The sequence below is a fragment of the Passer domesticus genome, chromosome 6 (assembly GCF_036417665.1).
Source record: "Passer domesticus isolate bPasDom1 chromosome 6, bPasDom1.hap1, whole genome shotgun sequence".
Lineage (NCBI taxonomy): Eukaryota > Metazoa > Chordata > Aves > Passeriformes > Passeridae > Passer > Passer domesticus.
Genome location: NC_087479.1, coordinates 74,153,695 through 74,181,607, shown reverse-complemented (window position 1 = coordinate 74,181,607; position 27,913 = coordinate 74,153,695). Strand labels below are relative to the sequence as shown.

The window sequence follows — 27,913 nt, the reverse complement described above, 5'->3', positions numbered from 1 at the left end:
CAGATTTTCACAGACAAAATACTATGAAAGAAAAAATTGAAATCAATTGAATTCAGACACTGCTTTGCTCTCCATGAAATCACAAACCCACACTCTACCCTTCTCATCAATACAAACACAGAAACACTGGCAGCCTTGGTTGGCAGAGGATGGAAAACTGTCATTTCCAGACACTCACTGAGAGCAGGCAATGTGAAAGCCCCGCCCTGGGTTTCACAGCCACTCCCCTCATGTGCCCATCCCTGCAGGGCAGGCCCAGCATCAGGACGAGCTGTGGAAAGAGCTGGTGACAGTGGCAGGTCCCTGTGCCCAGGGGAGAAGGCACAGCACCTCTGCTCCTGGCTGGAACAGGGGCCACTTGCCCAGCTAGACCTGGTGTCCCAAAAAGAGGAGGGGCCCTGGCCCCAGGGCTCTCCCCAGCCCTGCAAGAGGCCAAGCCACCAGCAGCTCTAGCAGGGCTCTTGCAACTCTTTACTCAAGGAAAAGGAAATCAATTGGTATTTCCCTCACACACTCCCTAGACACTGGTTTCTCTCCCTCCTAATGCCCTTCCCCTTCCCCTTGTGCCCCCCGTGGGTGACACTCCTGTGCTGGGGGCACAGCCAAGGGCCCCTGCAGTCTGAGGGCCATGGCAGCAGTGCTGCCTCTTCCCACAGGAAATCCTGCTGCAGCTGCCACACCTGCAGCATATCAGATGCCAAAGGCAGAGCGGGCAGCAGGAGCAGCTGCTCTCTCACAGGACCATGCCCTCAATCTTCCTATCCAAACATCTGGATACACAGTGACTCCACAGCCCGAGGTAATCCAATCGGGAGCACTCCCCTCTGATGTTCCAGCCCCAGAAGGTAGAACTAATTTCAGTCACCCGAGCTTTGGAATTGAGTAGAGCAAAATGAGTTAACATTTGAACTGATTCATAATATACCTTTGGAGTGCTACGGGCACATGGGATTTCTGGAAAGAAAGGGACCTTTTGACCTCTCAAGGCACATCAATCAAAAATGGAAAACGAAACTCGGGCACACTTGAAAGTGTCCAGAAACCAGAGGAAGTTGCCATCAGGCATTGCAGAGCACACCAAGTGGATAAGACCAAACTGGAATTGGGGAAACAGCCAACGAGGCTGCAGAAAAAGACATGTTAGAAAACAAAGCTTTAGCTTTAATACCCTTGCCAGAGATACCTCTCCAACTACAAGAACCAGAGTATAATGCTAGGGACTGTCAATTAATTGAAACTGTAGAAGCGTGATTTGATCCACAAGGCTAGGCACTTATCCCAGCTGGGCAAAGAGTAGTCCCAGAAACACTCCTGTGTGAAAAAATGGATTGCAAACACAAAGCCACTCATTGGAGTACTGAAAAACTTCTGAAACATTTGCAAAAATCTATAATTGGGTCTGAAATGGCTCAGATTGTACAATCAAGATTCCAAAAGTGTATAGTTTGTAAAAGAGACAACTGTACCACAGCTCACAATGTAGTGCTAAGAGCCATAAAATCTGGAAGTGTTCCAAGGGAATAGTGCCTGATGGATTTCACTGAATTTCCCAGAAAATGGGGGTAAAAATCCCTCCTAGTTCTGGTGGATACCTTTTCCGGGTGGCCAGAAGACTTCCCTTGTCTTACCAACCAGTCTAGGGAAGTGGCTAAAATACTGTTGAATCAAATAATACCTAGATTTGGGGTACCTTTGGGAATGTCATCAGACAGAGGTTCCCACTTTCTTGCAGAAGGGGTACAAGAGGTTAGGAAAGCCTTGGGAATAGCTTGGGATCTTCATGCTCCTTACAGGCCCCAAGCTAGCGGCAAAGGAGACAGAATGAATTACACAATCCAATTGAACTTGGGTAAAATATGTCAGGAAACCTCCTTGACATGGTTCCAAGCCTTACCCGTGGCTCTGATTTGAATTAGGATTCAGACATGGGGCACCAGCAAAATCTGGCCCTGTAAGCTGCTGTATGGTTGACCCTATCAAGTACCACACATTTCAGGAAACACACACATATAAGGAGAGGTTGATTTGAATAATTACCTCATTTCTCTCAGCAAAACTTTACAGGACTTGCAGTGAGCAGTGGTGATCTCCAGAGCAACAGGACGGGACATAGCAGTGCACAAGTTCCACCCAAGAGCTTGGGTGTACTTGAAAGGCTGGGGGAACTGCTCTGCTGCAGCCAAAGCAGGACCTTCCCAAGTTCTGCAGACACTATTGCTGCATTGAAACAGACAGGGTAAATTCCTGGATACACTATTCTGGAATAAGAAGAGCCAAAGCCTCTTAGCTCAAGAAAACAGCTCTTTGGGATTTGAAGAAATCCTTGTAAAAGTCTTTGCACTTTGTAACATCAGCTGAGCCTGCCCCCAGCCTGGCTGATGGGACCCTGTCAGCAAAGGAAGTGCAGGAAGCCTGGAGAGGAGGCAGCGGTGCTTGAGAAGGCTCTGTGCCCTGCCAGCTCAGCACAGGACTGGGAATCCAATCACCTGACTCCTGCACTCCGTGGGAGCATTCCCTTCCTGGCCAGGCTGCGCTGAAGCCGTGCTGTGCCTGGCGCTGTCCCTGTCCCTGGCGCTGTGCGTGCCGCACGGACATTCCCGTTTGTGGCTCCGCACTGCCCGAGGCTCTCCCCCCTCACACAGGGCCCCGCCCCGCCCCGGGCGCCCCCTGGCGGCTGCCCGGCCCCGCCCGCCCCGCGCAGGCGCGCTCCCTGCCCATGGCGCCGCCCAGCGGCAGCCGCCCCTCCCTGCAGGCCCGGGCCGGGGTCGGGCCCTGCTGCTCGTCCTGGCCCTCGGCTCCCTTCTTTCCAGAGAGAGGAAGGCTCCAAAGGAAGCGTTTGCTAGCTGTGGCCCTCTGCTTTACTCTGTGGGGCCGAACCTCTCCCCTGAAGGTGGCCCTGGTGCGTCCATGAGCGCTGGTGCAGGAAAAGGCCCCTTCCTTCTGCCGCCAGCTGTCATCAGTGGCTCAAAAGCAGCGCCCAGCTCTGGAAGGAGAAACAGCCCGTGGCACAGTGGTGCCATCCCTGCCCAGACGGGGCTTTCTGCCACAGCAGCAGCTGCAACAGGGCTTGCCTTGGCTTCACCTGGAAAGCCAGAAGCCTCTGTAAGTCAGCAGGTTGCCAGGCTGCATCAGCTCCTGGTGGGGGTGAATCCTGCTGGTTCTGACCATTTCCAAAAGGTTATAAAGGCAGCAGTACAGACATACATGCAGAGCAACCAGCATCCCATAAATGTGTAAAACTATGGGGGTTTTGTGGCATTCTTAGGGCTGCCATGCTGACAGTGCCTCCTGCACAGCTTGTGTGCCATGCCATTGCTGGGCCAGCCTTGTCCCCAGGCTGTCACCCCCAGCCTCGTTCTCTGGCTGCTGTTGCATCTCAAAGCACAGTTGCCCAATTGCTGAGTTCCAGCTCTCAGGCTGGAGCACCAACCCGTGCTGTTGCATGTGAACAAATGGTCTGTGTCCACTTCATTGTGCTGGCAGAAGCCACTTTTGCTGAGACACAGGACATAGAAAGTAGAGGAAAAAATCAGTTGGAAACTCTTGTATGGAAAATCAAGGCAACTCTGACATTGTGGAGAGGGAGAGAGAATGATGCATGTGACTCCACCTTATCAGAAAGCTAAATAATTACTTTGTTATACCATACGATATACATTGCATCTAAACTGAATCTGCCACACACTCACCCTTGCTCACAGCTGCACAGAACTGCATCCACTCTGATTCTCTCGTGACTGTCTCGTGGCAGTCCCGACACACACATTTTCCTGGCCCTGATAGGCCAAGGGAACAAAACATCCTCACTTTGGGGAAACAATCTCCATATTACATTCTACTTTGGCACAACACAGTCATAAGAATTGTGTTTTCTCTTTCTCTGATGTTCAGAAAATGTGAAACCCAGAAATATTCCTGGGAAGATTTGTGCTTTGCTTTTCTCTATGAAGAGAATGTGGCAACACTCTTGGGCTGGGGGCAGGCTGCTGGAGCTTTCTGTTGCTTTCCTTTGAGGAAACAGCAGTGTTTTGTGAATGGTGGGCAGAAAACGGTATGCCTGGCTCTGGGGACTGTTTTGTAAGCAGTGCATGTTTGAAACTATTCCCTGATCTCTAGCCTGGAGGAAATTAGGGTCACCCAGCAACACCTTAAAGCTTCAGGATTATGACACCAGTAAGGCACAAATGTGGGGTCTGTAGATCCACAGGCATTCCTCATCTAATCAGACATTTCTTGAAAATTGTCCTGACTTTCGTGTGACACACAGAGGGAATTTGCATCAGGACAATATGCAGCCTCCCAGCTGTCACATGTGGTGTCTGACCAGCTGCTCTCTCCACTCCACTTGCTGGGCTCATGCCAGAGGTGGTCCTGGGACTGGGAAACACCTGGACTTGTGTAGAGCCCTTCCAAAATGCTGCCATGGCTGCAAGAGCAGGCAAACAGCAAAAGCCCAGATCTTTCTCCATTCTTTTTAGTTTTTAACTCAGACCTGGTGGTTTTTCCAGGCACTTTCTGCTTGTGCTCAGGAAGGTATTTTTAGGAGGGAGAAAAAACCTGTTTTCAAGGGTGGAGGAGAGGAGGGGGAAGGAAGCTTCTGAACTTTGGAAAGCCTGTGGTTGCTCTGTTTTCCTGAGCCTGCCTTGCTAAGGTGTGCCCACCAGCTGAGCTATTTGGTCTCTGTCTTATAACTCCCTTTTAGGTGGGACTTGCCCATTTTGGTGGTTTTACTCCCCCCACCAGCTTCTACATTGTGCCACATTGGGATTTAAGGTTCTTTTCCTTCTTTCTGTGTGTCCATTGGAGTCAGATCCCTGTGACTGCCAGATGCATACTGCAGGGAAGCTGCCAGAAGTGAGGCACAGGCCCCAAAGGCTACTTTGAGGTGCTGTAATTGTGCAGCAGCAGTGTGCTGTGTGTGCAGCAGGTTGGTTACTTGGCTTTTTCTCCCCACTTAGGTGTCACTGTTCCTTCAGCAAGCCCTACAGTTTGCTGGTTGATGTTAGCCATGCAGCAAGTGGGTGGGAATGACAGGCATTCAAGTTGAGGGAACTCTCCAGGATATTAGCAAAGCACAATTTCATCCACAGCATTTAAACAAATGTTCTTGGTTTTAGTCAGAAGCACTGCTGGGCAAAAGGGCACATTGCCTTTGGTTTCCTCACATGCTGGCTCTTTCTGAGTGTTCAGCTTGGCATACAGGGTGAATGGGCTTGGTGCCTGTTGTGTGTTACTCTGGGATCCTTTGAGCTGTGGGTTATGCACTGCAAGGGGGTTTTGTGCTGCTTTGGGGCAGAGGAGAACTTTCTGGGCTTTTCTGTTGTGTTAGCTGAAGGGAAGGTTTGGTTGCCATGCATGAACTCACAGAGCAAGCCAGAGCAGCTGCTATTGTGATGTCAGCAGAGGGCTGCCACGTCACAGCGTTGTCACCAGGAGGTTTTCCTGGTGCCCACAAGGCCTCAGCGTCCAGAGCAGCTCTTGGCGTGCTCCTTGCAGGAGGATCACCTCGTCTGAGCTGTTCTCAGATTACGGCCGGTGTTCCTTTTGTCTCTGTATTTTCTTGCACAGTCCGTGGACTGGTGCAAGTGTCCTGTTTTTCACCTTTTTACTTGCACAGTCTCAGGACTCGTGCAAGTGTCCTGTTTTCCCCCTTTTTACTTGCACAGTCCCGAGACTTGTGCAAGTGGGATTTTTTTCCATTTTTGTTTCCTGGCCTACGGACTCGAGCAGCCCTGCTCAAAGGATGGAGCGAGTCCGTAGAGCAGTCAGCAGCGCCTTTTCATTGGCGGCTTCTCGGAAAGCTTTTCTGTGTTTGGCTGGTAAATAGAAGTTGTTTTTTCCTTTGGGGCAGCACGTTGGAGCAAAAATGGCATAAAGATGCCATATGTTTGGTAAAGCTCCTGTCAAGAGCTTCAGCTGGAGAAGGGGGTGTCTCTTGCCCAGCAGGGTGTAGGAACCTCCAAAATGCAGACTGGGAGAGCTTTGCAGGCATCCTCCCAAAAACTGTGCAGGTCTCTCCAGAACTGAGGAAAAGCATCTTTTGATTGCATTCCATCCTTAAAGGATGTGCCTGTCTAACTGGACCCCCTCTGCGTGCTCCAAGAGCCATTGGCTCTGCGCTGCAGGGCAAACTGCTGAGCACTTTGTGTGTGCTCCTGAAGCCCAGAGCTGGGCCTGTGCTGTGTCCCAACACAACTGCAAGTGCTGAGAGGGGTTTGGTGGAAGCTTTTGTGGGGAATTGTTTACAGCAACCACATGGCACATGCTGCATGCAATTTACAAAAAGAAAAAGCAAGTCCAGGAAAGAGAGGAGAAAAAAGCTGCTTTAGCTGTAGGCTGGACAGTGAGCTCCAATGTAGGCACTGCCTGCTAAGGAACAATTTGAGTCTTCATGGCCAAGTTTCTAGTTCCTTAGTGGCATAGCTGAACAAAAGGTAGACACAGCCTAGGGTATTGGCCTGCAGTCTTGCTTGCTGTGTTAAAGAAGTGTTGCTCCTGGAGGGATGTTGTGGAAGGAGAATGCTCTCTGCTGGGGTGGACTTGTTCTGTGGGATTCCTCAGCACAAAGAGTTTTCTAACAGCACCTGGTTCATTTTCCCTTGCCCCCGGCAGCTCGCCTCAGAGGTGGAAGGAGTCAAGCGCGCACTTCGGTGAGTGGGACGGGCACCCTTGACATTCCTGGTGTCTGAGGAGTGTGGAAAAAGCTGTGGGCTTGGCCTGTTGCAGTAGGGTGCCAGCCTGGCAAGCTGAAAGAAAGTCCACATCAGCATCTGCATGAACACTACCAGAAGGATTCCATCCCTTTCCTCCTTTTCCACTGAAGAGGTTTTAACTAATGGAAGTCAAGCTTTGCAGACAGGAGGCTGCATGCTGATTGTAGCCAGCCTGAAATATCTCCTGCAGAAGCATGCACAATCCTGTTTAAACAGTAGACTTATCAGCCCTTTTAAATTGAGTTTTAATGCCTGAGCATCTCACTTTTACCCAAATTCATGACTTCTGCTTAGGACAGCTGGGAATAGAGCTCAGGAGAAATCAGGCTCTAAATGACAGGTGTCATTTAGAGCCCTGTCCCTCACACTGCTGCCTGTCTGCAGAGCACCACAGCAGCAGCAGAACCTCCTCTGGCTCGCTCTCTTCCTCCAGAGGCTAAAGGGGACACAAAGGACAACAAACCTCCAGGCGTTGTCAGTCCAGGGCCTGAGCATCCTGCAGCAATCAGTGGCAGCTTTGGTTGGTTGAGCTTTCCAAAGCTTTGGGGCAGTGCAGAGCTGCAAGTTTCTGAGCAGGCAGCCCTTGCCCTTTGTGGCTGAGGATGCTGTGGGCTGGAGTCCTGCCATGACCTCGCTCCTCAGCCCAGCCACTGACCCATGAGAAATGGCATCTGAAAATTGACATGCAGGCATCATTTTCCTGGCATTCTCACAGGGACTGTGAACTTCCCTTAGTGTCAGGGAAGCGGTAGCATGATGTCCTTTAGTGCTACTGGTGTGGAAGTCAGCCCCTTTGTGCACAGAGTCTGTGCAGGCTCCCTGCTGTCAGCAGAGAGAGGTCCCCAGGTGCAGTTCACAGCCTTGTGGGGTGCCGAGGAGCCGCTGTTGCCTGCAGGGACCCACCCCTCTCCACGCCCTATCTAGGTAGCTACAGGCACTGCTTCCACTGCCTCCTTAACTTTGACATGACCCAAGTGTGTTGAGGAGACTCCTGAGCAGCTCTGCATGGCAGAGACAAAATCTGTCTGTGAAGGGCTGCAATGCAGTTCCTGTTGGCTGCTCTTGGAGGCCTGAAATCCTGAGGGGAAGCCAGTTGAGCAGAGCTGGGCAGGGAAGTGTTGCCTGCTTCTATTCAGACACTTCCAGAGCAACTCCAGGGTTAGTTGGGACATAAACACCACATCAACACCACATAAACAGCCCCACACAACAGCTTTTGTCTTCAGGCAGAATGCTGCTTGCTGCTTCTGCCAGCTCTCAGGAGCCAACTTCCCTGCTCCTGATTGCTTGTTTGTGCTTTTTCCCTGCCTATTCCTTGCAGGTCCCGCTAGGAGAGGATCTTGCCAGTCAGGACTCCTGGGCCCAGGCAGGAAAGGCAGAGTGGCAGGAGAGCACGGACGGAGTGCACGGCACCCAGGAGTTCAGGTGTGTGTTGAGCTTTCTCGCTTTCTCTGAGCAGGGGTGGGCATTGCTGGGCTTTAGGAGGCCCAGTGTCAAAGAACAAATTTGGCTTTCTCATTGTTGACTTGCTCAGCACAGATGAGGGAAGGCAGCCCAGGGCAGGTCTGGCTGCTGAGCAACCTAGAGCACAGCTGCCTCCTGGGACTCACTCCTTAAACCTTGACAAAAAGCATTCCTAACTAGACCAGAGTAAAAGCAAGGGAGGGTCAGGCTGGGCTTAAGGAGAGCAAAGCATTGACCTGCAAAGGCAGTCATGCAGCAGAACAAGTGTCTCAGAGAGCTTGGGCAGATTCCAGCCCTAGACATTCCAAAGCCCCAGCTGGATGGGGCCTTGAGCAGCCTGTCCAGATGCTGACCCCAAGTGCTTGGAACTGAAGACTGGGCTAGAGGCTTCCTGGGATCTCTGCCAGCCTAACCCATCCTTTGATAACTGGATTGGAGAATCGTCCCCACCTCCTCCCCAAACTATGGCTTGCAGGCTCTTTCCTTGTTTCACTAGTGAAAGCAAGAGTAATTGTGGCAGTACTCATCTAGACTTAGCAAGCATGTCTTAGCCAAAGAAGAACTTTTGCAAGTCCAGTATCCACTGTAATCAGAAAGGAGTGTAAGAGCTAGCAGGCAGGAAGCTGTTACGCTGAGAGTACCTGAGGTTTCTGGAAGTGTTCTGTGGCTTCTGGAAGCTTGTTTGACTTCCTCAGCGGTGACTCCTTCACCTGCAGGAACAACAAAGAGAGATGCTGGTCTAGGGAGGGAATTGCAGCATTCTCTTGAGGTGGAAGTAGAGGGCTGTTGGAAGCCCCTGAGACTGCCTTGTGTGGGACATGGTATGCAGTCCTGGTCTTGCAAGGAGACTGTGTTGCAATTAAAGGCTTGTTTGTCTGTCTGCTTGCCGTAGGTGGAAGGAGTTGGCTGCATTTGAGAGAAAGCGCCACTCCTCACTGGAGAGGGCGTCTGAGGTGGCGGCACCGACAGCGGAGGAATGGCAGCCTCAGAGGGATCTGCTGAAGGAAGCGGTTCCTCTGGCAGTGCCAAAGGTACGCTCACCTTGTTCCTAGGCAGCACTTGTGGGAGAGGGATTTGTCCTAGCAAGACCCCCCCGAATGCTGCTTCTGGCAGCAAGCTGAGACCGAGCCTGTGTTGTTGTTGTTGTTGTTCCTCTTGAAAAATGGTGCCCCCCCACTGCCAGGTTTTCCGCCGGCAGCGGCCAGCCCACAGGGGCCTGGAGAAGCTGCTGCAGGAGTTCTCCCGCCAAGGGCACACCCTGTCCCAGGTGTGCAGAGAGAAGGCAGTGCTGGCACAGGAGAACGCTGCCCTGGAAGCCCGACTGGCAGCCACGGAGCGGGACCTGCGAGGCCTTTCAGAGCAGCTGGCAGAGGCCAGGTAAAGGCAGGGAGGAGACCCTGGGTGGGACATTACTGAAGGTCTGTAGTTACAAAGGTGGTGAGCATTATGCCAGGATTTACTGCCTGCTGTGTGCTCTCCAGATGTTTCTCTGGCAGAGAAGCAAAGAGACACGAGCAAAAAGGGAAGGATACTGTGATGTGAATATTACTTTTCTGCCAGCTCAAGCTCTCAAAGCTTTTTATGTGTGCCTGCTTGGGACCCCTTGCACATTCCTGTGACAAGTGCAAAGCAAGCCAACTTGGCACTCAGTTGAGGACCAGGAACACTGTGCAGATGTTTGCTGAATCCAGAAGTTTCCCTCTGGTTTTGCTTTCTCCTTCAGTGCATCTGACCATCAATCTTTGCTTGCCAAGTTGTTTGACATGGGGTTTTTGGAATTCAAGGCTCTTAGATGTGAATGTTGTGAGTAGGGCGCTGATGCTTCAGGTGAAGCTGGAGGGTCATGCTGAAAATCTTGAGAGCCTGCAGAGCTCACTCCTGTGAAGGATGGTGCAGAACCTAGAGCTACTTACAAACAGCAGCAGCAGCAGAAGGGAAAGGTCTTGTGACTTCTTGACAGTTTCTGGGGATTCTTGCTGAGCACTGATTCTTGCCCACTTGTTCAGCCACCTCTGTAACCTGTCAAGGATCTTTTTGGCTGGTCCTTCTTCCTTTTTAAAGAGTGCCCAGATATTTGGGCACTGCTGGCTTAGTTAATCAAACATAAAGGTAGCAAATGGTCTTGTTAATCCAATTCCAGTAATTTAATTGGCCGGATATCTGTCCCTCCTCCTAGAGAGTTCTTGTGCAGATAGAAACCTACTTCTGGTTTCCTACTCATGCTGCTAGAAGCCAGAGGTTTTGCTATATGGTTTGGTGAATTCCTTTAGTCCCTTTTACTTAGAGAGTGCCTGGCCAACAAAGTACCTATACGTCCACTATGAACGGCATGAGCATTGAGGAGTCAGCCAGGACAGCCCTGTTCTGTCCTGCACCTGCAGAGTGACTTGGAAGTGCTGATGAGCTCAGGGCTGTGAGCAGAGGCTGGGCTTTTGTCCCTTTGCAGATATTTGGTGGGCACACCCGTGTGTGATAGGTCAGGCAACAGCTATTTCAGCTTTGGCTGATGAGACCAAACTGAGGTGGGCTAGGTCATGAGGAAAGGCTGCCCAGTCACCTGGAGGGGCCTGCTTTGCTATGTAAAGTGGCAAGATAGTCCTGCTGTATCTGAGTTTCCATGCAAGCCATTTCCCATACTAGGGTGTAGGGATCTTAAGCACATCTTACTGGAGAAGCTGCCCCTGTGTGCCAGGAACAATTGCTCTTCATCTTCACGCCTTGTAGGTCAGAGAAGGAGAGCCTGCAAAGCAGCCTGCTGGAGGCTGAGCAGCACATATGGGAGCTGGAGATGGCGAGGAGCCGTGTGGAAGCCCAAGTGCACAGGGCTAGGCAGGCCAAGGAGGCGATACTGGGTGAGAGCCTGGTACGCTTTGTTTCTGCTGATGGCCCTGCCCCGTGCAGTGGCTGCGAAGGCAGCTCTGTGCCCAGGGCTTCTGAGCAGTGAAGCATCTGAGGGCAGGTCCCTCCTTGCCTGAAACTGGAAGGGCTTAAGGCCAGCAGATTGCTCTGCTTGTGGAGTGTCTGACTGCTGCCGTGTGTCATGTTTGCAGAGGATGTGAGGGGCCTTCGTCATGAGCTGCTGGCTGTAAGAGCTCTCAGCCAGCAGCAATGTGAAGACATGGCTGAACAGCTCCACTGGGCACAAGAGCAGTGCTGCAAGGCTCTGAGACTCTGGCAATCTGCCCAGGAAGAGGAAAAAAGGAACCTCATGCAAGAACTGGTAAGAAACAAGAGGCACCTGAAGATTTCAGGCAGGTTTGGTGGGCTGTCTCAGCAGAAGAGCAGCCTGAGTAGGTGACATGGCCACAAGCATCTGCTGTAGGCCAGACGTTGCTGGGCCAGGCAGCAGGGGCCTTCAAGGGCTCATACTTGAAGGCCTGTGAAGAGCCAGAGGACAATGCTGGGACAGTATATGCAGCCACAGGTTGAGGATGGGCATCAGCCAAGTTCCCCAGGAGGCTGGGTGGTCGCCACCCAAAGCATGGCAGCGAAGGGGCAGGATCTTCCCCACAGCCTTGTGCCATGCAGCAGGCGGCTGCTGACCTTGCTGCCAACTGCAGTCCAGCAACTGGGTTCCTTGCTTTCTGTCCTCCCATGGTGGACAGATGTCTTTGGGCCTGAATCATATGCAAGAGGCCCCGTGCTGCTGGTATTTCAGCTGGTGGCCTGCCTTGTGACTGGATCATTGAGGCGCTGGCCTCATCCTCATCCTGCAGTCCATGTGCAGCTCTTCCTTGATCAAAGGGCAGGGGGAATGTGAGCACAGAGCCTCTGAGAACAGGCAGAAATGCTGAGGAGAGAGGGGCCATAAAACAGGCAGCCATGAGAGCAGGGAAGGAAGGTGGCATCTCCTTCCTTCCACCTGCTGACACTCCCTCTACATTTTGGGTTAGAACAGCATTGCTGGAGGGCACAAAGTCATGACTCATGTGCACTTTCCTGGTGGGGGGGTTGTTGGAGGGATGAAGCTTCCATCTCTTTCTATGGAGAGCATTGCTTGGACTTCATCAGGAATTGTCTGTTCCCCTGATCAGGAGAGACGACTGGAAGAGCAGCATGTGGAGGCACGGAAGCAGCTGGAGGAACCGGCAAACTTCCTGGCAGAGGTACAGAGGGAGCAGGAGAAAAGGCTGCTTGAGATGAAGGGGGAAATTGCCGTCATGCAAGCTGAAGAAGAAAAGCTACTAAGCAGAGGCAGTCAAGAGGCACAGAGTGTGGAAAGAGAGTTTGTGTGCTGTTTTGGACTCCTCTGGGCTCCTTATGGGCACTGCTTCCCTGGGCACTGTCGGTCTGGGTGGCATTGTCTCTTAGCTGGCCCCATAGAAATACGAGCATGAGAACAAAATGCTTTTGGAAAGCGAGAGCACATCAGTCTTGGTTGCCACACAAGTGGAGTGTGGGAAATTTAAAGCCATCTTCTCTTCCTTTGTGTGCAGATGCTGCAGGAAGAGCAGCGTCAGAAGGCTGCTGTCATCCACAAGGTGTACCAGCTGCAGAGAGAGCTGAAGCAAAGTGAGCAGCTGAGGCAGAGGCTGAATGAGCAGTGGCAGAATGAGCAGGTGAGCCTGAGTAGGCAGGCAGCAGAGGGAAGGGCAGTGATGGGGGCAGGAACTGGAGATCTGAGGAAAGGTTAGGCAAGGACTACTGCAGGCACTGGAAGCACAGAGCCCGGCAGGCTCCAGTGCTGGGCAGCAGGAAGAAGAGCTGGGATGGAAGGGTTAGAGCTGGGTAAAGAAGCAGAAAGAAGTGGCTGAATAGAAGTGCTTTAGAGACTGGAAAAGAGGAAACGTGAGTGTGATGGCAGGTGCCAGTAAGATTTCTCTTGATGGAATATCAAGGTCATGCTGCAGGCTGAGCTGCAGGAAGCTGAGAGGAAGATGAGGGCAATGGAGAAGAGGCACCAAGAGGAAATGGAAAGGATGCACAAGGTCCTGCTGCAGTACAGGCTGGCTGAAGAAAAGCAGGTGAGTGAAAGAGCAGGAGGCACTGCAGTCATGCAACAAGTGGTCTCTGCCCTTGTTGCCTTTCCCCTGCAGAGCAGCAGTGGATGGGGGCAATGTCTCTGACCGCCGTGCTCTGTGGGCTCCATGGCAGCTGGAGAGAAGGACACTTCCTGGGCTGCTGAATCTCAGCTGCTGCCCTGGGCAGCAGGGCTAGTGCTTTGGCCAGTGGGCCAGCAATCCTGTGAATGTATTTCTGCTGGCCTCTTAGTGCTCCCTTTGTGTTTTGAGGGGCTTGTTCAGGTGAGCATGGTGACCCACACAGATTCTGAACAAGTTCTCCCTGTCCATGGTGACTGCAGTCCTCAGAACAGGGTGAAGTGTAAAGTTGCTCTTTCCCTTTCACACTCTCCTCTATGGCTGGCTGTGACAAGCTGTAGTCTCTGACTGCTTGTGTGGGTTTGACTTGAGGAGGAAGAGTTGACAGCTCAGCCTGCAGCCTAGCACCAGTGCTGTTCCTAAGGGCTTGCCTTTGAAATGCTCTGTCTGGGGCATCTCTGCCAAGCACCTTTCTAACACAAACAAATTTCTTCTCCCAGGTGGACGCAGGATCTGCCATCGAAGCTGCTGGTGCAGCAGCATCCTGCCAAGAAGCCTCCTCTCCACAGCCTGAAAACCAGAGCATAAGCAGCTCGGCCCCCTCAAGCCAGGAGAGAGAGAAGCAGTTCCTGAAGCTGCTGAGTACGTGCTGGGGATTTCTTGTGTGACTGAGCAGTGTTTTATAGTGTGTGAGCCTCAGCATGGGCTGGAGCACATGTTCCTCCTGCCTTTGGTGTCAGACAGACATTGTGGATCCCTACAGATACCAGTGTTGTGCTTGGGGGCAGTCAGGCAGCACTTTGAGGCGTTCCTTTTGCCTTTGAGGGCAGCTGGGAGTGGGTGGGCTTTGCCTGAGCTTCCCTGTGCAGTGAAGACAAGAGCAGGGATTGTTTTGCAAGCAGCAGAAGGCTGCAACCCAGCCAATGACTCCGTGAAGGTGTGTGTGCTAGTCTGGCCAAACTGATGAGAACACTTGGCTTCCTGGATTCCCTTTAGACTCCTGACCTGTCACCAGTCATTGGAGACAAAATACTTCCCAGAACTTGATTGTCTGTGGGGCCGGTTTAATGCTGGTGTTGTTTTTATGACTGTTAGTACTTCTACTGTTCCTTCTTCAGTTTGGGTTTGATAAGAATTCTACATTTTGGTTAGCCTGACCTTCTGGATAAGAACATCAGTTGATAGCACAAATAAGAGAGGAAGAGGTCTTTTCAATGTGCCCTAAAAGCTAAAATGTTACATTCTTAGAACAATCCTGAGGTATCAGAGAGGAAGAGTTGTTTTCAAAGTGCCCCAAAAGACGAAAACCACCACACTTTTTTTGACAGTCCCTGTTTGATATTTTAGTTGTATGCCTAGGAAGATGCATCAAAGAGACACATCCATGTGGCATTTCCAGATAGAACTGCCCTGCAGGCAATTCTCAGGAGGAAGCCTGCAGCCCCTCTGCTGCATGTTCCTGCAGTACCAGGCACTTTGTCACTGCTAATGCCCAGCTGGTAAACACTCTTGGAATACTAAGCATTGGCCTCAATCCCTGCACAGATTCCTGCACTCTAGGAAAGCACACCAAGGCCTTGGTGACTCTGCAGTACAGCTCAGTTGCTTCTTACAACTAGTAAGAGCTGCCAGTGCAGTGCTGTCAGAGACTAACGGGTCAGGCACAGAGCAGAGCCCAGTTTACTCAGTGTCTGCCATCAGCTGTTGGGACAAAAGGTGGATTGATTGACTCCTCCGTGGGTCTGAACAGAAAGACAACCATGTTCTGCCTTGAATGGGGTCAACAGCGTGTAACAGAGCTGGGTGTGCCTCTGGCTTCTTGACAGTGGCTGTCAGTGGCCGTTTGTAGGCTTTGCCAAGCTTTTTGTCATACCTGCCCTGCCACTGACAGCTGCTGTGCCTGCAGGGGCTGGAGCCTTCCTCAGCTGTGGGGTTGCAGCTGCCGCCCTGTTGCTGCAGCTTTGCCTGGGCTGGTGAGACGATCAGCATCTCCTTTGTGCAGGTGTCTGTGTCACGGCAGCGCCTGAGGAGCGGCGCTGTCCTTGTGACCCATCTGAGCTGTGCCCTTTGGGAAGATGGGGCACATGGGTGCTGTTCAAGGGGCCAAGTCCAGTGCCCGTGGCTGCTGCAGCCCGGGCTGAAGACCAGCACTTGTAGTTCTTCACTGAATGAGGAACAGGCAAAGTGGTCTTCAGAACTTAGCCTGCTCCTAAATGAAAAGGGTTCTAATTCTTAGAGCCATTGTTCTTGGATGTAGCATGAGCTGCTGTTCTCTGAAAATGTCAAGGCATTCTTTAGGCAAACTGCTGAGAGGAAGGGAACATCCCCTCCTCTCCTGGAATTCACTTTGCAATATTCTTTCTGGTCTGCAAAAAGCAGATGTTGATAAAAATTCATCCCAGATCCCAGGGTGCATTGAATCTTTGGAAGTATGTAATCTTGTGCTGAATCTCCCAAGAGAGTGTTTCTTCCCAAGAAAATGAAGGCTCCTGATTTTTCAGCCCTCCTTCCCATTTGTAGATGACAGCCGCTTGCCTTGGTGCCAGTTTGTCTTCTGATTTCTGTCTGCTCTGATGGTTTTTCCATGGGCTTAGTTTCCCCTCAAGGCAACCCTGGAAAGGAGTGTGGGAGAATCAGACTCTGTGCAGAGCTGCCTGTCTTGCTGGGGCTGCTGTTGTTGTTGTTGTTGTTGATGTTATCGTTAGCCAAAAGACCAGAAATTGCTCAGAGCCCCAGAGAGTGGAGCTGGGTTTCAGATCTCCTGCAAGCTCAATCTCTCTGTTTTGAACTTTGCTTCTTGCATTTTGTTTCTTTCAGGGTGTGTGGTGAGTGTGGAAGATCCAGAAAAAAAGTACACTGGATGGGAACATCTTGGCAGTGGGTGAGTGCAGTCACACTTATTTCTACAGAACCACAGGCCAGGAATTTTGGTGGTGCAATGGCACGTGGGAAGTCAGGCAAGCTGCAAGCATCTTCAGAGCCTGGCTCCAGATTGTCCCTGTCTCACTACTGAGGCAGTACAAGGCATCATCAAAGATGACTGGATGCTGACAATGTCTTGGCTGCCTCAAGGAGCAGGACCTGGAAGCCCTCCTGTCCCTCCAAGATGGGGCACCAGTTTGCCTATTTTCCCAGGAGACATGGTTTTGTATGATTCAAAGTAATATGGCCACACTCATGAAGGAAGGAAAACCTGAGAGAGCAGGTTTTGTGTGTTGTTTCCCACCAGACAGCTGTCAGATAACAGCTCTCAGTAGCATTCCTTAGTAGTATTTTTCTGGAAACAATATTCAGTGGTCAGGAAAATAAGAAAGGCTGTGTGGCATTGCCTGAGTTTGGCAGGTAGGATGAAAAGAGAGCAGTGAGAAGGCCCAGCAACACTGTGTGTTTCATTGCCTGGAAAGGCACGTCACAGGCACAGACACAAGAAGAAAAAGGCAAAGAAAACCCCCCCACATGCATAACCTACTGTGTACACTGGAGATTTCTAGCAGCCCTTTTTCTTCCTGTGGGAGCCAGCTTTTCTCTTGGACACTCTGCATGGCAGAGGGCTGCTGGGCTGCTGTGCCCTTAGCTGAAGAATAGATAAAGCCCAGTGTTTTAGAGCCACTGCAGGCAGCACAGAGCTCCTGCCTGGGCTGCCTTTTGCTCCTCAGCACTGAACAACTTCTCTGTTCTTGCCACTGTTCTGATTCTAGGGGCTTTGGAGCTGTTTATAAGGCCTTTGACACTGCCACAGGACAAGCGGTGAGTGCCCGTGCAGATCTTGCAGCTCTTGAGTGCTTTCCCTGTGATGTGATCTGTGGCCAGAGCTTTGGGCCGCCTGTCTTTGCTGCAGAGGCTGTTCTGCAGAAGCAGTCTGTCTAGAGGCAGGCTGCAAAATGCATTTTGGACAGACTATGTCCTTCCTTCCTACTTGAATGAATGCAAGGATGGCCGTGGTGTCTTTCAGAGGACACGCTAGCTTGGACTTACTGGATAAATATGCATAGATTAGCTGATGGCAAGAGCCATCATTCCAGCCCCAATTCCTCTTAAGCCCAGGATCAGACACAGATATTTTGTTTTCTATCACGTGATTCAGTTGGAAAATACAATGCAAGCCCTTCAGAAAGAGAGATCTTGTCTGGAGCACAGTTTTGCCTTTCAGTCCTAGGGAACCTAGTTCACATACACACACACCTACACACACAGACACACAGAGAGACACGTGCACGGATGAATGAGAAGAAGTTGATGAAGAGCCTTAAATAATACAACCTTGTGTTGATCCTGTGTTCCACTGGAGAGATGCTCTCTGTTCTGAACAGGCATGGTGGTGTCTTGGAGAGTCTTGCTGCTCTTTGGGGCTAGAAGTTCCAAGTCCTGAATTATCCTTTTTGACTCTCAGGAAATACATTCCATCTTCCTTAATAGTAAGGAATTAGAGAAGGTACTTCCTTATCCACCTGCAGAGCTGTGCTCAGGAACTGCACTTGGAGGGAGGTTTCGGAGGCGTCCAAAAGCCCTGAGCCCTGTACTTAGAACCTGGGGCACATCCATAGTGCACCACAGAAAGGGTTATTCATTTTTAAACCCATTCAATAATTTCAAGTCTAAAGATTGTTCTTCAAAGTTGTAAAAGCCAAACTGAAGAAGTGAGGATGTGCTGGGATTGTGACTTTACCTTGAGTCGCTTTGCAGTTCTTTTTTGACAGCATTTTCCCCATCATGTTTTTATGTGTTTACTCTGGCACACAATTGAATTGGCAGCCGTCTCTTCACAGGAGCAAAATTACTTTTGGCTTCCAAAGCGTGTGTAAATGATAATAGTAGTGCTAAACAAAGTCTGTTTGAGAAGCCTGCGGGTGCAGAGGGTGGTGTTAGCGCTTTGTGGTTGATGGTTTAGAGTCCCTTTTTTCCAAGGTGACAAGGCATCCAGGCCCATGAGTGCTGGAGAAAGAGGCTCTAGTCATGTCTGTCCCTAAGAGCTTTTGATGTCATTGTAGGTGGCTGTAAAGGAACTTTATCTCCAGCACCAGGGCTGTGAGGGAGTATTAAAAGAAATCCTGCTCATGAGAGAAAATAAGAACGCCAATATTGTCAGCTACTTAGAAAGGTAAGTAGTTCTGGTGATTTTCTGGGAATGTTCATTTCCATACTTGCAAGGCAAAGATTTAAAAGCTCTTTAGCCACTGGCAGAAAATGGATCTTTCAATGAACATCAATCCACTCCTGCACCAGGCATGGGAGGAGTTTGCATTCTGTCCCCATGAATGCTTCCTGACATAAACAGCTTGAAGATTGATCTCAGAAACCTGGCTCTCTTACTAAGCCAGCAGCCTGTATGTTCACTTGCTGCATGTGGTTTTGCTGGTTTGGGGCGTGATTTTTTCCAAGTGTTGGAGGAGAAAGCATGCCAGAGATTATTTCCCTTGTGCTGTTCCCACTATTTTCCATTGCCTTGCATGCCAAAAGACTAGGCTAGGAGACACATAATTTGCCAGGTCTGAAATTGTTTTCCTGTTTGGGACTGTCCTTTCTGCAAGGTTTTCCAAAGGGTGTTGGCAGTGCTGCACACCCACTTGCCTTTAGTAAAAGCTGTGAAAACTGTGTCTCCTTGCTGCTGGAGGGAATGGTGCAATTTGTGTCTGAAGATGATGAAGCAGCTGCTGGGATGTGTCCACTTCCAGATTTATCTTTTTCCTCACTAAACCTCCTTTTTCCCCTGCTTGCCACCTAAGCCGTCTCCTTTTCCATGGATGTGCCTTCCTCCTTTAGGTGGCACAGATGGCAGGCACTGGCTAGCCTAGGTGGAGTGTGTCTTCATTTGATTGCATCTTCATTTACCAGTGACCTGGAAACAAAACTCAGCTGTAGTCTTTTCTTCCCCACAGCAATTTAGCTGTGCACGTTCAGCTCCACGCTGTTGCTTTCCTCTTGCAGCTACCTTGTGGATGAGGCTGTCCTGCTGGTGTTGGAATATATGGATGGAGGCTCCTTAGCTGATGTGGTCACCGTGAGAAGGATGGCTGTAGGACACATAGCAACAGTGTGTCGGGAGGTAAGGGGTCCTGCTTGTGCTTGGCATGGCTTGGACAAGGCTCGTTCTTTGAAAGCACTGCAAAGTGAGTGATTCCATGTTCAGAGCTTTCTTTCTGTGTTGCTCTTCTGCTTCAGAGAAGAAAGAGCATCTGGACTGAAGTGCCTGCCAGTGTCCCTGCCCTTCCTGTACTCTGTTCTTCACTCTTATCCACCATCATTGAACTCTCTGTCTCTTTTTCCTTTCTATTTTCTGTTCTGCACTTTGCCTCCCCAAGCCTTTGCCCAGAGCCTTTCTGCACTGCCTTCTTTGCCTGTAAGTGCAAAGGTGCTGCTGTGAGAGTTTTAAACCAGAGGCCAAGCCAAAGAGAGACTCATCTGTCACAGGTCTCCACTCCAAAGGATGGCATGGCACCCAGCATGGTGCTTGCTGCTGAAAACTGACAAAGGAGCTACTTCCAAGTCTGCTGTCGAGGCAGCCGTAGAATCCTTGTCCTCCAGTCTCCCACCCTACAGTGATCCCCTTGGTATCCAAGGCAGGGACGTTTTCCTCTTTTGGCAAACCATTGTTTGTCGTCCGGACGGGGAGAGCGCATCCGCTGCAGCAGCGCTCATTCTGACTGGCTTTGCAGGGGACAGTCTGGAGCAACGACTGACTGATGCTTCCCCCTCCAAAGCTAATATGCCTTCCCTTGGAAAGATCCTGCTCTCCTAGTGCTGCAGCAGCAAGCTCTTCCTCCTGCCAGCACTCACTGCTCCTTGGAGATCTGTGAATCTTCAGGAGCAGCCTCCTTTTGCATGTGATGAAATCAGATCAGGCTAACTTTTGGCCTCCTGTTTCTTTTTCCCCTGGCAGTGCCTGCAAGGCCTGGCTTTCCTTCATGCCAAGCAGCTGATCCACAGAGACATCAAAAGCGACAACATCCTTCTGGGCCGGGATGGCTCCGTCAAGCTGGGTGGGTATTCCTGCTGAGGCGCAGCGCTGCGGGAGGCGGTGTGGGGCTGCTTTGGAGAGGTGCCGGGTGCCAGCAGTGGCTGCTGAGAGTGCAGGGAGCGCTGTGCAAGCCCAGGCCGCAGCTGGAAGGTGCTGAGTGGTCTAGAGAGCAACCAGGTATCCAGAGTAACTTTGGTTTGTGGGTGTTCCTTCCAAAGGGAGAGAGTTACAGTGTAAACGTTCAGGGCAATGAGGAAAAGCCAAGGTTTTGTAGGAGTCATGGGCAGGTTGTTACCTGCACAATTGCCCATGTCCTTGGCTGCAGCCCTGAGGAAGGAGAGCCCAGCTGCTTTTCCAGATTGATTCAGCACTGCATTCTCGGACTGAGAGTGAGAAGCCCTTTTCCTTGGTTTCCTACTTGAAGCAGTGTTTGTTTTCCTCCTCAGCTGATTTTGGCCTCTGTGCTGTGCTCAGCCCTGAGCACAGGAAACGGAGGTCGATGGTCGGGACCACTTACTGGATGGCACCCGAGGTGGTGAGAAGAGAGCCTTACGGCCCCAAAGTGGACACCTGGTCCCTTGGCATTGTGGGAATAGAAATGGCCACAGGAGAGGCTCCTTATATGCAGGAGACCAGTGTCAAGGTAAGGTGCAAATGTGCTCAGATAGCCATGTCCTTCTGCTCCGAGTCCATTAGAGAAAATCCCATTCCCACAGCTTGAAGTGCTTCCACCAAGGGCCACTTCTCAAAAGGTCCCTGCGGCTCACATCAGCTGTCAAGGCAAGACCTGGTGCAGCTTGGAATAGCTGGGGCTGCACTGGAACCTTTTTTCCTTTGGGAGAGAAGGCTCATCTCTAAGCATCTGCTAGGCAAGAAATTGCCACTGCAGAGTGGAGTTTTAAAGATGGGGTCTAGGTGAGCCCTGAAGGATATGGAAGAATCACGTAGAGTCTCATGTTTCCTTTTGCTTCAGGCCAGCTACCTGATAGGCAAGCAAGGGGTTCCAAATCTGCACCAGCTCAGGCTACCCCCTGGCTTGTGTGAATTTCTGGGCTGCTGCCTGCAGATGGATGTGGACAGGCGAGGCTCTGCCAAGGAACTTCTGCAGGTACAAGGCAAAGCGGCTGCAAGCCAAACAGCTGTTCCCTGTCAGGGTTTGCTCCTTGGCCAAACTCCAGGGAATCAGATGGGCCCCCCATGGAGTAATCTCTGCTTTGGGTGCTTTTCAAATGAAAACTAAGTAGGATCTTGACTGCTTGAGGTTAGAAGTGACCAGTGAAGGTCATCTAGTCCAAAACCCCAGCCACTGGCAAGGACATCTTCAAGTAGATCAGGTTGTTCAGAGGGCCATCCAAGCGGAGCTTGAATGTTGCTGGGTTGGGGCTCCTCCCAGCTCTCTGGGCAGCCTGTGCCAGTGTTCCAGCACTCTCCTCACAAACAGTTTCTTCCTCAGAGTCAATCTGAATTGAGTGTCTTTTAGCTTAAAGCTGTTCCTCCTTGTCCTCTTGCAATTGGCCCTGCTAAAAGATATGTTCCCAACTTTCCTAGAAGCCCCTGAAACTATTGAAAAGTCTCCTTGGGGCTTGCTCTTCTCCAGGCTAAACAAGCACAAGTCTCCCAGCCCTTCCTCAGAGGAGAGCTCCCCCCTTCTGGTCATTTCTGTGTCCCTCTTTTGCTCTCAGGTGCTGTATTCAGGTTTGCCTGGTAGCAAAGGATCTGAAGTATTGCAATGCTGGGGACGGGGGCTTGAGGAACACAATGAAAGCAGTCCCTGCCAAGCGGTTTTAGATTGGTCTGTCGGAAGGTGGGGGCTGGGGTGGAGCTCACTGTGAGCATCCGAGGGCACCCAGCTTGTCCCTCCTGGCCCACCCTTGGAGGTTTCTGCCAGCCAAACAGGCACAGCTGTGCAGGATTTGTGCCAGCCCCATGTGCTGCCTGGCCCCATCAAGTAGATGAGAATGGCTGTGGCTTTGCTGCCAGGTTTGGTGGCAGACAAGGAGCTGGTGACCGGGCCACTTCCTTGGCTGTGCCTGCTGTGAAGGAAGATGCCAGCCAGCACAGGAGGGAGTGGGGTGTGCTGAGGCAGACACTGCTCTTCCTGCAAGTCAGAGCTGAGCACATCTGCACCCTGCTGCTTGTGTCCTTGCTCCTGGCTTGCTGCTGAAAACCTGCATGTCCAGAGCTCCTGAGAACAACACGTGGGATCAACATTTTTCAGAGCTCTTGGGAGTCTCTTGAGGGATGCTTTATGCCCCACATCTCTCTTGGACACTCAAAGAGCCCATGTCTGTAGAAAAGAGGAGCTTGAATAAGTCTGTTGACTTTCCTGAAAGGAACAAATCCTTAGGACAGCAAGCAGCAATCCCACAGTGATAGCAAGACAAAAATCCCAGCAAGTGACGACACCATGAGGAATGGACTAGTGCAGTTCTGGGCCGTGTTTGCCTGTGACAGCAGCATGCTGGACATGAAGGCAGACGTGCTGATGGTGCCCTCAGTCCCATGTCTGTGTATTTCCGGGTGCTGGAGGAATCCAGCTCAACCCTGTTAGAAACTCAGTTTGGAAAAGAATGGTTCCTTTTTCCTTTGTCTCTTTTAATTTGGTTTGTTTTGTTTCTTTTTCCCTTTGGGCAGCATCCATTTCTGCAATCAGCAGAGCCTCTCTTAAGCCTCTTCTGACAGCCTGATTGCTGCCATCCCTGCAGCAAGGGAATGCAGGGAGCAAAGGAGATAACAAGGACCACTTCAGCACTGGAGAACAGAGCCTCTGAGAGCAGGTAGAAATCCAGAGGAGAGAGGGGCTTGAAGGAGTGTAGGGGGATGCCCCCAATGAGAGAGGGACAAACTAGCCTTTGTCCCCCAAAAAAGGAAGAAAGCCCAGAAGTTTCTCCCAACGATCAGGTGAAAAGCCACCTTATAGGACCTCAGAGACTTCACTAAAACCTTGGGGTCACCTAATTGGATGAGAGCCAAAAGATCCCGCCTGGGCCATCAGGTAGAAAAAGAGAAGACAAAAAAACTGCGAGGCTTTTGTGAAGGTGTTTTACCAGGAGCAGACCTCTGTACCTGGATCGGATTTTCTGTTTATTGTTTTTCCTTTTATTAAACAGTTTTATTTCCAACACTGCAGCAGAAGCCATCCTGCTCATTATTTGCCTCCAAAGGTAATAGCTGAGCTATCCTTTGTGTGTATTAAGTTTTCTTTTAAAGGCTCATAAAACCCTGGCCCGACGAAACAAAACTTAATAGGGGCTAGGAAAGAGGCAGCCATCAGAGCAGGAATAGAAGGTGCCATCTCCTTTTCTCCTATCTGCTGCATTTCTGCTTAGGACAGCATTTCTGGAGGGCACAGAGTCACTACTGATGTGCACTTTTCTGGTGGGGGGGTGGTGTGAGGCATGAAGCTTCCACTGATTATTTGGTGAACTTGTCTGGAACTTCATTGGAAGTGTCTTCCTCCCCTCGAGCTGGAAGGGCAACGTTCGGAGGCACAGTAGCTGCTGGCAGCATGGGCAAACTTCCTGGCAGAGGTAGAGAAGGAGCAGGAGAAAAGGCTGCTTGAGATGAAGCAGGAAGTTGCCACCATGCAAGCTGACCAAGAAGAGGTACGAAGCTGAGGCAGTCAAAAGGCAAAGGGTGTGAAAAGAGAGCTTGTGTGTTGTTTTGGACTGCTCTGCACTCCTTATGGGCACTGTTTCTCTGGACACTGTCTGGGTGGCTTTGTCTCCCTGCTGGCCCTTGGTAAACAGTGCTGGAGAGACCTTTGTGCCATGAGGGAAAGGACTGGCCAGGTGAGAGGCTACCAGAGAGCAGGTTTGAGGAAGGCAGGAATGGCACTGCAGGCCCAAAGAGAATGGGAAAGGCAGAGCTGTGTCTCAGAAGGAGGGAGGTCCCCCAGGAAGCTCCCTGCAGAGCCAGGCTGGAGCTGTGGGAGCAGGCTGGCTGTCAGGCTGCTGAGGAGGTGCCTGAAGCTGCTGAGTGTGTCCTGTGTGTTCTTTGTCTGGTGGAGCAGTGCATGGTGTGTGTGCCTCAGCATGGGCTGGAGCACGTGTTCCTCCTGCCTTTGGTGTCAGACAGACATTGTGGATCCCTATAGAAGCCAGTGTTGTGCTCGAGGGCAGCCAGGCAGCACTTTGGGGCATTCCTTTTGCCTTTGAGGGCAGCTGGGAGTGGATGGGCTTTGCCTGAGCTTCCCTGTGCAGTCAAGACAAAAGCAGGGATTGTTTTGCAAGCAGCAGAAGGCTGCAACCCAGCCAATGCCTCTGTGAAGGTGTGTGTGCTAGTCTGGCCAAACTGATGAGAACACTTGGCTTCCTAGATTCCCTTTAGACCTCTGACTTGTCACCAGCCATTGGAGACAAAATACTTCCAAGAAATTGGTTGGCTGTGTGGCTGGTTTAATGCTGGTGTTGTTTTTATGACTGTTAGTACTTCTACTGTTCCTTCTTCAGTTTGGGTTTGATAAGAATTCTACATTTTGGTTAGCCTGACATCCTTGAGGAGAACATCAGCTGACAGCACAAATGAGAGAGGAAGAGGTCTTTTCAGTACGCCCTAAAAGTTAAAACATTACATTCTTAGAACAATCCCGAGCTATGAGAAAGGCATCTGTGGTTTTCTTTTCAAAATTAATCAGGTGTATCAGGCCTGGCAAGCATCCTTGGAACAAGTTGTTGTCTGTCCTACTACTGAATTTCAACTTGTAAGCAATTTACTGCTTGTAAATATTAATCTCAGGGTGGTATGAAGGATTCATTCCAACGCCGAAGGAGTTTTTGTCATCCAATAAGAACCAGACCTTCAGGCCCAGAGGAGCAGAAGCACTGGTGTGAGAGTGTTGGCAAGTGGCATCTATTATTCTCATTGCCACTTCATCTTGGATTTTTATCATGAGCTTGATAAACCTCACACCTGCTGATTTGAGGGAGAAGGGAATGAAGAAGGCTTGACTCCCATCAGTGGCTTTAAGCATTTTAATGAGTTTTGGCCTCCTGAGGAGCTGATGTGCTTTGGGTATTTCTGTTTGTAAATTCTGACTTGTCTAGAGTTTGCTTTTGTGGCTTTGTTTCCTTTTGTGTGTTAGAAATGCCTCAGTTCCCAGGTCAGTGATGTAACTGCTGTCCACTAGAAGAATCAAATAGTATCATTGACTCTGCTTTGCCCTTAGACAGACAAGAATGTAGCTCAAAAGTTCATTCATCTCCATAAATACATTCCTTTACAAAAATATTTTGCAGATGAATTTTTGCAGTCATATGTAACTCAATTAAGTTTTTCCTACAAAGGAAGAGATTATAATTTAGTTATGTGTCTTCTCTTCCTGAAGCTGCTGTGTTTGTTTTTACTTTGACATTTGAAATGAGGATACATAATTTCTAGGTGTTTTCCACCTGCTCATGAAGGAAACCTCTACAATGTAAGCTATTAGTAACTAGAAATGGGCCACATAGAAATGTGGCAGATTCCCAGAGTTACCTGACTACATTCTCTTGATGCACATGAGCTTGAAAGCAGAAACTGTCAGTCCCAGAGCCACTGACTCAAAGCTTGTGTGTCTGTGTTTGACATTACCCTGTGCTTGGTGTCAAATTATATGTGTGTTTTATGGAATAGAAACATACTCAAATGTTCTCTTAGAGTTCACTCAGAGAAAAATGGTCTCATTTTTTCCTTTAGAAAATACGGAGCCATTGTCTCCTTGGAGCAACGCCAGCGCTACAAGGACGACTTCAATGCAGAGTATGAGGAATATCGGAATTTATATTTAAAGATTGACAAGACCATCAAGAAGTTCAGACAATTTCAGGAACAATGGAAGTCTCTGACTCCAGGCTCCAAAGCCTATCAGGTAAAGAAGGATAAAACCATGAAGACTGTGCTTCATCACAGCAGTGTTTTGGATTCCCTGGAACTGCTCAGTGAGACAGAGGGAAACTGTGGAATTGGCAAATATGCTCAGACACTTCTTGGGCTGGGTCTGATTTTGGCAAGACCCTGCCCAAAAGCCCCTGTTTGAGCTGTCTATGAAGAAACAGCTGTCTATGAGAGGTGTCCCAAGCAGAGTCTTAGAGCATGGGCTGCTTCTGTTGCCTATTGAGAGGCTTAATTACAGATCTTGGGTGATGCTGGGAGATGGATATTTGTTTGGTAAACTTCCCAGAAGAGTGGTGGCTCACAGGGAAGAAAATCTCTATAGAGTCAGACTGAGTGTACTTTTAGTGTTTTACCAAAGTGTGCATTTTATGGTGCCAGTGAAACATTCTTCATGGTTTGTATTTGTTGTTTTTTTTTTTTTTTTTTTTTTTGAAGATGCCGCATCATTGAGTCCCAGCAGATTATCAGCAGTTACAACAGGTACGTGTGACACCAGACCTGCAGGGCCATGGCAACTGCTGAGTCTGCCTCAAGGCTTTTTTAAAGCAAAGGATATCAGATTCTAAACTCTGCAGAAGTGTTTGCATGCCCTGATTTTCTTTTGCCTTCTCCTTCACAGGGTAGCCCCAGCTACTCTGAAATGAGGAGCAGGTGCGAGTACCTCCACAAGAAGCTGGCCCATATTCAGATCTGCATTTCGGAATTTGAGCAGCAGTGAGTGGAGTACTGGCACCAGACATCTGCTTCAACAGAGGAACATCTTTGAACTCAGGATTTTTCACTTCAACGGAGGATTAGGATGTTTTGGATTATTTAAGTTAGTACAGAACCTTAGGCTATGTTAGCACTTTGGAGTAGATGATTTTTTAAAAATGTAGGATTAGTTCAAAGAAGTTTAGTAATTTTAAGAAGTTGAAAGATGATAGTATTGAATATTAACAATAAAGAAATGTCACTATTGGTAATTCCATCTCTCAATGTTGATTGTATCATGTTTGGAGTGGCTTTTTGCTGGCTTCAAGACTTACGTTTGTCCATTGAAATAAATTGATCAGTAGAGGGTGGAAGCCCACTACCTCTACTATGAAGTGCTCATTTTAAGAAAATATTGCAGTTGGTGGAAATTCTTTATGATAAGTGTAGGGGTGGTTTTTGACCTTTCTTATTAATTCAAACTCTTTGCCAAAGTTGTCAAAGGCTTAGAAGTTTGGACAACCCTGTCCCCAAATGACCTTGTTTTGGAGGGTTGCAGAGGAGTGCACATGGGCTGCTCTAAGCTGTCAGCTGAAGCAGCTCTCAGGACTGCTTGGAGATCATGGCCTCGCCTTCTCAGTGAGCCAGGGAAGATCCAGATCTCTGTAAGAGTTTTGTAAAACACTTGGAGAAATGTTGGAGGCAAGGTACTTCAATGGATTTTAAAAGGAAATTCAGTTCAAGTTTCCCTATGGAAATGCTGTCCATTTCTTATCATTTTTAAGACTAGTCTGTCTCAAGCAGCCTTTCTAGAGAGACACAGATCGTGATTCCTGCACAGACCTATGGGGGCATTGAAGACTAGTCCTTTTCCTAAGTTTCCTCCATGTATTCATTCAGCTGACATGGCAGAGGTGTTGCCAGCAAGGCCGTAACCTTCTTTAGGGAAAGGAGATGGAATTGTCTGAGGGAGGATAATATTTGGGAACACTCAAAGGTGGCTGGGAATGCCCCTTTCTTCCTTGCAGAGCATTCTACAAATTCCTCCATTGTCTCCAAGCCAATGATGTTGAGTCCCTGTACCTGAGAGCCCTTGGGGTGTTTTGTGATTGAACACCTGAGCCGTTGTTGCCCTTCTGTTCTCCTTCAAGCCAAGTTGAAGAAAATGTCACCTC

At 49.9% G+C, this 27,913-nt stretch overlaps 1 protein-coding gene and 1 long non-coding RNA gene across 4 annotated transcripts; both read left to right on the top strand.

Annotated features, from left to right (window-relative positions):
- The first annotated feature begins 5,457 nt into the window (after window positions 1–5,457).
- On the top strand, window positions 5,458–8,140 carry LOC135302303 (uncharacterized). The gene is made up of 3 exons (XR_010363997.1): window positions 5,458–5,819; window positions 6,613–6,650; window positions 8,035–8,140. It is a non-coding gene; the product is annotated as an uncharacterized LOC135302303 (long non-coding RNA).
- A 2,765-nt stretch (window positions 8,141–10,905) lies between these two features.
- Window positions 10,906–27,010, top strand: LOC135304047 (serine/threonine-protein kinase PAK 3-like). 3 transcript variants are annotated; one of them, XM_064426340.1, is made up of 18 exons: window positions 10,906–11,029; window positions 11,228–11,397; window positions 12,212–12,283; window positions 12,614–12,736; window positions 13,016–13,141; window positions 13,717–13,858; window positions 16,034–16,097; window positions 16,915–16,963; window positions 18,205–18,314; window positions 19,142–19,259; window positions 20,094–20,193; window positions 20,618–20,814; window positions 21,145–21,279; window positions 22,806–22,948; window positions 23,639–23,776; window positions 25,848–26,019; window positions 26,481–26,525; window positions 26,665–27,010. In XM_064426340.1, exons 1-14 carry the CDS (start codon window positions 10,966–10,968, stop codon window positions 22,848–22,850), a joined length of 1,515 nt encoding a protein of 504 aa, XP_064282410.1. In that variant the 5' UTR covers window positions 10,906–10,965; the 3' UTR covers window positions 22,851–22,948; window positions 23,639–23,776; window positions 25,848–26,019; window positions 26,481–26,525; window positions 26,665–27,010. The 3 variants fall into 3 exon arrangements, with proteins under 3 accessions (XP_064282410.1, XP_064282412.1, XP_064282413.1); XM_064426342.1 differs by having other exon boundaries at window positions 23,621–23,776; XM_064426343.1 differs by lacking the exon at window positions 23,639–23,776.
- The last annotated feature ends 903 nt before the right edge of the window (window positions 27,011–27,913 follow it).

What these genes read in the sequence shown, in the direction of transcription:
- LOC135304047 (XM_064426343.1), top strand. Translation starts at nt 10,966, where the DNA reads ATGGCGAGGAGCCGTGTGGAAGCCCAAGTGCACAGGGCTAGGCAGGCC. An exon ending in GCAGTTCCTGAAGCTGCTGA is followed by an intron (nt 13,859 to 16,033) that starts GTACGTGCTGGG and finishes TGTTTCTTTCAG; the next exon opens with GGTGTGTGGTGAGTGTGGAA. An exon ending in ACACTGCCACAGGACAAGCG is followed by an intron (nt 16,964 to 18,204) that starts GTGAGTGCCCGT and finishes ATGTCATTGTAG; the next exon opens with GTGGCTGTAAAGGAACTTTA.